Raw genomic sequence first — 9,414 nt, forward strand, 5'->3', positions numbered from 1 at the left:
CCAGTCACCATACATACTCACCAGGCCTAGTCAGCACAGGAAGTGATGATGATCAACAGGAAGGGCTTTGATGTTCTGATTAGGAATTGAACAAGAATGGAAATATGTTCTTTAACTGCATATCTGTGCACACTGTAGTGGTGGGTTGTGGATGTTTTACAGACTTCTTGTTGAAAGTATCTGTTGTAAAAACTTACACAAACAGGATATAAATTCAAGAAAATTTGATTTTAATAATTTTTTCCAAAAAAAAAAAGCACTTTTTTTCCAAAGTGTATGAATACTCTTTACTCCTGATTCCTTCATTATGTAATCAGCAGTAAAATAAACTCAAATACTAAAAGAGTCATGACATACATCAAAGTGAAACAGCAAAAAAGCTGATAGGAAAATAAAACTGAAGATCACTGGCATTTGAAAAATCATTGACTAAACTGGCAAGATCATTGGAATTTGAAAAATCATTGGCTAAAATATCAAGATGATTGGCAAAATCGGCAAGATCATTGGCATTTGAAAAATCTTTGAGTAACTTTAAGTAACACATGATATGTGCGTAAACACATCACATAGTAGTATAGTGTCTTTTAAACCAAAGTGGTTCATACATTCGGGTCAGTGCTGTGGTTCATTTAGGTCTCCACATACCTATTCCACAAGACTACTGGTTCTATCAGCTATCACTTTAAGGGTGTTGACGTCTCACGTCTCATGTTTGTTTCTCTGTCTGAGTATTGTACTTTTACTGCAGTCTAGAACTGCTAAACGGTAATTCAGCATAGCAGGTCAAAGGGAGCATCACTTGAAAATGGGGCTGAGGATAGTGAGCATGGTCTCGTTGACCTTCTCCTTGTATAAAGTATAGAGGGCATCCTTTTTGTTGATCTTTTTTATGCAACTGTAGGAATAGAAATGAGTTTTAGAGTCAATGTAAAATCAATGAAGAATTATCCTATCAAAGAATCTGTAAGTGTTTGTTTATTTATTAATAAATCTTTTGGCCATATACTTACATCTTCTTTAATATCCATAATGAAAGACAGAGGATGATGACTCCAGCAATGCCAATGACCACCAGGCCCACCAGACCGAGATATGTCCATTTTGGGATGTATTGAGTTTCCTTATCTTCTGATGGTGACAGGAGGAAAAAGACATGAATGATCAAACTAACATTAGACGTTTAAAATGGAAAGGACTATTTACAATCTAAGGACCATTTCTGAGAACTGGCCCCCCGACTGAGCCTGGTTTCTCCCAAGGTTTTTTCTCCATTCTGTCACCGTTGGAGTTTTGGTTCCTTGCCGCTGTCACCTTTGGCTTGCTTACTTGGGGACACTTAATTACCAGCGATATCGTCGACTTGATTGCACAGACACTATTTAAACTGAACTGAGCTGGATGATGACATCACTGAATTCAATGATGAACTGCCTTTAACTGAAAATTAGTGTTTACTGTTGTCATTTTGCATTATTGACCCAATACTTTCCTAATTAATGCTGTACAGTTGCTTTGACACAATCTGTATTGTTAAAAGCACTATATAAATAAAGGTGACTTGACTTGATGTTCTAACATCTTTGGATGTGTTAACCATAAATATTTTCAAAAGCTGAAAAGAGCACATTAAATAAAACAACTATCTTTAAATCTTCATAAACACGTATCACTTATAAAAGTTTCACAAGATCAGAATGACAGAACACTCTTTAATCAATAGGTCTAACCTGTACACTTTGTTTGGCTCCAGTCACTCCAAAATCCTCCATCAGCGCAGTACATGTTCACCTTTGACCTGATTCGAAAGCAGGTTTTCTGACTTTCCGCCTCTCTCGGGACGCCATAAGATGTGTCCTCTAAATTCTGAAGAACCATCTTTTCCTGAAAGGGAAAAAAAAGACCTCATGCATGCTTTTGACAGACTGGATTCTTGGCTCTTTTTTTGGTGTTTGTATTGGCACATTAGCTAAATCAAATCTTGGTTTGACAATGCATGCCAAGATTCAGAATGAAATGCAAATGAATGGCAGGTGTTCATGTCAACAAGTGTTGTTTACAAATTTCTAGATGTTACAAAGCTATAAAAAGACTTTTAGACAAGAGAGTCTTGTCATCAGTGTTTCTCAGTCCCTCTCCTGAAGGCATTTCGGATGTTTCCCTTATCTAATATGTCAGATTCTTATCAGCCCATTAGTACTCTATAATCTGAACTGCATGTTTCAAATGTGAGACACCTAAAATATGCAGCAACAACCACAAAAACATGAAAAGTAGAGCTGAGGATAATGTTTATTTTTACTGTGATTTTTATTTATCAGATGATTTTAATCATCTAACTGCACTGGATAGAAGAAAAACAGAACTATTAAAATACCTGCTTTTCTTTGCCATTTTCCATCGTAATGCTGCTCTCCACCTCATATTCCAAGCAGTGTTCTGGCACCTGGCCACTAGGTGGTGACCAATCTAACTTCAGCTCTCCATCAATCTCTGAGACATGCACAGAGGAGACCACTGTTGGTTTTACTGCAAGAGAAAGAAAGTGAGAAGAAAATGAGGAATATGTTTTTTTTACTACCGAGTCAGACCATATGTCCCTAGTTAGCTGATTTTGCAGTTTCTAGACTCATTGTGAAGTTTGTTCTGTCAGGTATAAAGCAGTCTGTAGTTACCATGGTTTTGGACCTCAATAGAGAAGTAGGCCATTTTCAGACTTCCTGCTGGAGAGGATCCATTTACACATAAATTAAACTTAGAGAACTCCAAGAGTGATTCTCGAGGAAACCGGCATCCCCTTCGACCCTCAGATAATATGATGTATTCTGGACATTCCTTTGTTTCATCCATTTCCCTGTGCCTGGAAGAACAGATATACATTTACTCATCAAGTTGAGTCTTTAAGTGTGCTTATTTTATTATTCAAAACGTGGGATATCAACATAAAACTGATTTGTTTGTTTCTATGTGCATCATTAGATATCATTAGAAAGAAAATTATGCATGCTATTGATCTTAGAGATTCAGAGTATGAACAGATGTTGGGTTTTAAATCGTATTTTAACATCAAATTGAAGATTCTGTTGACCTGCTACATAAATTTACAGAAAGAACTAGAGACTTGCTCGTTCCAGCTAAGCAGTCCTGACTCTTGACCTGTAGTGCAGTGGAATGCAGTGATCAGATCCTAGTGTTTCAACCATGACCACCAACCAAACTGGCTTATGTTAAACTTTGCCAAAAACAAATGTGTGTACTGTATACTCTAGTAAGCATAGCGTTTCTTTTTCCATGGAACAGATAAAACAGTGGAAGCTTTGTCATTTGAACACTGAACTCTATAAGGTTGCTCAGTACATTCAAGTAAAATGACTTGTGCTTCAACCTGTCCTCTGCTCCCCCTGAGGCACAGACAGTGAAAAAGCCCTTGATGCATCTGTAAAAAGCGTTTGGAATGCTTTAATGGTGTTTGTAATCAGCATTTCACATGGAAGTGCTCACCAGTAATAGAGGTAGTGCTGTGAATTTGGAGGTTGGACGGGTCCTGACTCCCAGGTGCATTCCATGTACTCCTTCCCATAGTAGACACAGTGAAAATCTCTTATTCGTGATCCCGCCACACCTGAGACAGGTGATAACATGTTTATTTTAACAGGTGATAACAATTATTACATTAAATGACAATACTTATCAAGCTCAATCAATTAAATTTGCAGTTATTATCAAATTTAAGGTAATGTAATCCAGCAGACAGTGAGGTCTATAATGAGATTCAGCTGATCATTTCATAGAAAGACTCAATCTAACTCATGCAACAGCTGGTCCACTCCTCAAAAGCACTTTCCTTGAAAACAGGACATTAATATTATGAAAATGTTTGTGTAATAGATACCAGATGGGTGTGTTTAAACTAGCATGTTCCTATTTTTTATGTTCTTTTTAGTATTTCGCTTATGCAATACACTTTAAATTGAAAAGGCGTGTAATTATTTATGTTTAAATAATAAATGTATACGTCTAAATGTCCAGATATGGCCCTTTGCAGGAAGTTTGATTGACAAGCAACCTGACCAAAATCACTACAAGGCAAGCCTGCAACCCATAGCCAAAAAAGCATAATGGCTTACGCTTTGGCATTACGTGGGAAAGGAGACCAGAGGCCATTTTGTTTGAATGGATGTCAATGGAGGAGAGGCTTCACTACGCTGAATAAACAGCTTTTTAGAGGAAATGGCTTATAATTGAATGAATTGACAGCCTATCTGCCTTCAGCTTACGGCACTTCCCATTCATTCCTATGGTATCCATAAATGGTGATTGAGTGTCGTAAAATTCTGACTGAAATTCAATGACGGCAAGGCTGTAATGTGATTGGTTATTAAGTTACACGTGACACTTTCTCCAATAGTGAGTAATATAGACCCTCTTATCTCCCTATAGTAAGACAATCTCTGAACAGACTGCAGAGCAAAAATAGTGTGTATTGACATATTTACACGGTTGAAACAAGATACATTTTGATGGTCATACATATTTATTTCATGCTATAACTAGTAAAGAGGAAGAGATGATCGGTTCACAAGCCGCTTGAACTGAGGCACTACATCGATCTGTCATGACTCACGACACATTAAAGAGCCACAAAACGGTACCACCTGACCACCTCAGATTCATTATGCGCTATATTTAGGCATTGATAGTGCGATAGTTCCGAATACAAGGGTATGAACAGCTCCAAGTAGAATGACACGTGTGGTCATCTCGAAATTACAGTAATTACGACATGAATGCAGCATTAAGGTGCATTCAGGCCATATGGTATTACAACTTGTGAATTGGGAATTTTCTGAGAGCTACAACTTGTACCACCTGACGACATCAGATTCATTAGGCGCTATAGGCATCAAGTTTCGAGTCTAAGGGTGTGAACAGCTCCAAGTAAAAAGCCACATGTTGTCATCTTGAAATTACAGTAATTACGACCTGGCGTGAATGCAGCATTAAGCAAATGCAGTATGTTTGCATGGCCTTGCTGATATTTGTTGAGTCTTCCTGTGCAGTCTGTCCGACGTTTTTCCCCCCTAATTTGCTATTTTCATTATCTGGAGCTTACGATCAGATACTCGCAAAAAGGCACACATTTTTAGTTACCAAATGCTCTATTTCCCACCAGCCATGAATATTTTTGTCAGCAAAAGTATCAATAACAGGAATCACAGAGATTAGTATGTGATCTCCAAACACAATGAAATGACCTGCTATTTGTAAAAAAAAAAAAAAAGCTCTATTTATTACTACGTACGGTGAATGTTAGAGTCTTCATAGGTGGTTGTTTTTAACATGTTTTTCAAAAGTAACCATTTTTAGAGGTAAAATGATTGTGATTAACTTACTGAGTGCATGTTTAAATGAAGCAAATAATGTAAGGAATAAATTAGGGCTTCAGTTAGATTCCTTGCAATCACAATACACTATATATGGTTGATCTTTGCTCTTGCTCGCTTCAGTGGGGTGGAATAGGTTTTGAATCTTTACCTGTAGTTTCAGGTGTGTAGACCCACTCGTTCTCCTCCCCTTGGACCTCTGTCCCATTGGTACAGGCACACTTCAGCACAGTGAGTATAGCTCTATTTATTACTACGTACGGTGAATGTTAGAGTCTTCATAGGTGGTTGTTTTTAACATGTTTTTCAAAAGTAACCATTTTTAGAGGTAAAATGATTGTGATTAACTTACTGAGTGCATGTTTAAATGAAGCAAATAATGTAAGGAATAAATTAGGGCTTCAGTTAGATTCCTTGCAATCACAATACACTATATATGGTTGATCTTTGCTCTTGCTCGCTTCAGTGGGGTGGAATAGGTTTTGAATCTTTACCTGTAGTTTCAGGTGTGTAGACCCACTCGTTCTCCTCCCCTTGGACCTCTGTCCCATTGGTACAGGCACACTTCAGCACAGTGAGTATTCTCACCTTGACTGGTTTCTCAAGATCAAACTGAGCAGCATAAGTCAGCTTGACAGTTCGAACACTCTGTACAACACAAAAAGAGGGACATTTTGAGTCATAAATCACTACGTTTGCAAGAATAACGGCATGATATCAGTATACATAAAGCATGAAAAGCTGCTATGTTTTGAAGATGCTTTAGAACAAATATGTCTCTCTGAATACTAAGTACATCACCCGCAGGGAGTTGTTCTCTCTGAGGGGTTGCATTAAATGAAACCCAGATTTTGGCTCTGACTGAGGAGTTTCAGACTGAATCTTGAGGAGTTCCATGGAACACTTAACTGTCTTTGGTTTACTAAGAGGTTGTGTAGGACGTTTACTGAACCATGATTTATGAACAGAGACAAATGCATATTTACTGATTTGGCTCTGAACCATCTTTTTTATTTAGATTACAGCACTAAATGTAACAAGTACAAATGTTCAGAAAGAAACATGTATTTGGCTGATAATGAGTCACAAAAATGATGAAATACTAGACCAGGTTTATCCAGCAAGATTGAACAAAGCTTTAGTAATGTGGTGTCAGAACAATTTCAGAGAAATGACCACAAAATAAACTTAGAATTCTTCATAGCATAGTTATTTCAAAAAATTTCTGAGTGTGGCATGCATTAAGTAAAAACGACACTAACGTATAAATGCTTATGTGCTGAAAGGAAAACAAATGAGACGGTGTGTGGTGTGTTCTGTGAGTTCTCGAGGATTTTTACCCTCCATCGTTCCTCATAGGTGTCATAGTATCTGAGTTGGTATCGTACTGTGCAGCCTGTAAGGTTCTGAAGGCTGGCTGGCTGAGTCCAGTGGACACTGAGGTAACCCAGGAAGCCAGGGTCTGTTATCTCAATATTGGCAGGTGGATCCACTGTGGGAAAAGAACACTGTGTATGAACAATGTTGACTGCACTAACAACTCCTGGCTTGAAGACAGACCAAGCACCTGAAACAAGCATCCAATTGGAATTTTTAAACTCCATCTAATCCCATGAGTTAAACTGTTGTGAAATCCAGTGAACTCAGCCAAATTATTTGTGATCTGCGACACAAAGTCATGCTAAAGCCTCCCTATCTGGTCATTAAGTTAAGCAATCAAGGAAACTGTGTCACAAATATTAAAGACAATATATACAATATTAAAGAAATATTAAATAGGTCAACTATTTGCTTAGTATATGAGTTTACGGTTCTTTCTTTCTTTTATTAATTTATTTAGTGATCAGCTATTACCAAGCTTAGTTGAGGACACTTCTCTCCTCTTCTCCACTAGGCAAGTTAGTGACAGAGATTTTGAATTTATGACCCATATTCTTATGAAGTTTTCAATTATTACTTGGGTTTATGCATAAACATGTCCAGTAGGAAGAACATCACATTAGTTTTTGCATTTTGCATTGTGAAGGGCTCACATACTGTCAATTTTAGGCTTCATAAACTTACTTGCTTTTACTTAAATGAAAGACACACCGTGACTCTAAACTCATACGTATCCCTCTGATACCGACCAAATAAAGAACATTGATTCAACATCGAAATTTGACTGACGACTGATACTGACCGTTACAACCAAAAATTGACGTTGAATCAACGTCTGCTTGCTATCTGGGCTACCGTGTAATCTAAAGTTTAGCTAAGGCAATATATCATCATAGGCATACAGGCTAACCTAATGGAGAAACGACAGCTGAATACAGTAAAATTAATAACTTCATCAGAACCGCCACATTGATATGCAAATCAGGCGTTAAGTAATTAAAATACGCTAATTTGCATACATTTGACACAAGGAATTGCAGATAAATAGGATAAACAAAATAACTAAATATATACTTGAAACTAGTAGCATAGAAAACATGCACATTGTGGCATCTTTGTTGTTGCCTGTTCTTGTGATAAAATTAAAGAAGACCATGCATGGTCTCTCTATGTGAACTGATTATTTTGTAGACATCTGTTGAAAAATGAAACAATAATGTGAGGGAATTAAAATAAATTGGTAAGTAAGTCAGAGTTGTGTTAATATATTTAACGTTTTGTTTAGAAAAATATTTTTCCTTTTTTCCACTTGAGCCCCTGCCCCTCAAAATGTCTGTGCACGTTCCTGATAATCATTTTATTATTTCACACTCAGTATTTTAACTTAAGCACTGGAAGCCATCGCCTGACATGACAGGTTTTCTGGTACGCAAAACAGGTACTTTAAAGGAATTCCTTAGCTTATTGCCGTTACTGTGGCAGCCAACAACAGCACAGCTTAACACTCCTTACATATTTATATTTAGTTATATTGAAAAAGTTTCAATTCAGTCGATCTTTTTTACCCCGTTTTAACATGGATTTCTTTGTGGCATCTTTGTTGTTGCCTGTTCTTGTGATAAAATTAAAGAAGACCATGCATGGTCTCTCTATGTGAACTGATTATTTTGTAGACATCTGTTGAAAAATGAAACAATAATGTGAGGGAATTAAAATAAATTGGTAAGTAAGTCAGAGTTGTGTTAATATATTTAACGTTTTGTTTAGAAAAATATTTTTCCTTTTTTCCACTTGAGCCCCTGCCCCTCAAAATGTCTGTGCACGTTCCTGATAATCATTTTATTATTTCACACTCAGTATTTTAACTTAAGCACTGGAAGCCATCGCCGGACATGACAGGTTTTCTGGTACGCAAAACAGGTACTTTAAAGGAATTCCTTAGCTTATTGCCGTTACTGTGGCAGCCAACAACAGCACAGCTTAACACTCCTTACATATTTATATTTAGTTATATTGAAAAAGTTTCAATTCAGTCGATCTTTTTTACCCCGTTTTAACATGGATTTCTATGGAGACTGGCCGTAGATGTCGGGCAAGATTGCGGATAGCAGCTGCACCACATAATATCCGTGTTCTGATTGGTAAGATCGCCTGTCAATCAAGCTCCCTGCGAACAGTCAATTAGCTGTGTTTATGCTGTGGGTAATTTCTGCAGGAGTTCTTTACCCAGTCTAAATAAACAAAAGACACATGAGACATAATGAATCTCCAGCCGTCAGATAAAAGCCATTAATTGACAGACAGTCTTCCAAAGGTCAAATAAACAATCTCTGATTATTACCTCAAGAAAACTAAGTCTTAAAATGTTATATGGTGTAAACCATATTACCACCTCTGTAATTCTCAAGGGGGCCTTTGAGAAAAAAAGACATTTATTTGTTTATGCACCAGTATTTAATCATCTTATTGCTCAACCAGTAACATGGACCATAATTAATCTGACCACACACACAACTGATATTTTATCATGTTGCCTCTGAATGTGTTGATGATAAGTCTTTAACTGTTTTCAAATAATTATAAGGGAGAGCAGGGGGAACCAGGAGCACCAGGCCCGAAAGGTTCAAAGGTTAGTCTTTATTCTTTTGTA

General features: G+C 37.1%; 1 protein-coding gene across 3 annotated transcripts in view; it reads right to left on the bottom strand.

Annotated features, from left to right (window-relative positions):
• Nucleotides 1-252: 252 nt before the first annotated feature.
• The window catches only part of il13ra2 (interleukin 13 receptor, alpha 2), an 11,422-nt gene continuing 2,260 nt past the window's right edge, over nt 253-9,414 (bottom strand). For 2 of the 3 annotated variants that reach the window (XM_016560546.1, XM_016560547.1), the window contains exons 3-10: nt 6,725-6,876; nt 5,879-6,032; nt 3,502-3,622; nt 2,676-2,860; nt 2,378-2,529; nt 1,731-1,884; nt 1,014-1,131; nt 253-898 (exon numbers count right to left, since the gene is read on the bottom strand). In XM_016560546.1, coding sequence (XP_016416032.1) covers nt 799-898; nt 1,014-1,131; nt 1,731-1,884; nt 2,378-2,529; nt 2,676-2,860; nt 3,502-3,622; nt 5,879-6,032; nt 6,725-6,876 — 1,136 coding nt within the window. In that variant the 3' untranslated portion in view covers nt 253-798. The remainder of the gene's footprint in view (nt 899-1,013; nt 1,132-1,730; nt 1,885-2,377; nt 2,530-2,675; nt 2,861-3,501; nt 3,623-5,878; nt 6,033-6,724; nt 6,877-9,414) is intronic. The other variant, XM_016560548.1, reaches the window with a different exon arrangement.

The sequence above is a fragment of the Sinocyclocheilus rhinocerous genome, unplaced genomic scaffold (assembly GCF_001515625.1).
Source record: "Sinocyclocheilus rhinocerous isolate Xijiao unplaced genomic scaffold, SAMN03320098_v1.1 scaffold77, whole genome shotgun sequence".
NCBI classification, from domain to species: Eukaryota; Metazoa; Chordata; class Actinopteri; order Cypriniformes; family Cyprinidae; genus Sinocyclocheilus; species Sinocyclocheilus rhinocerous.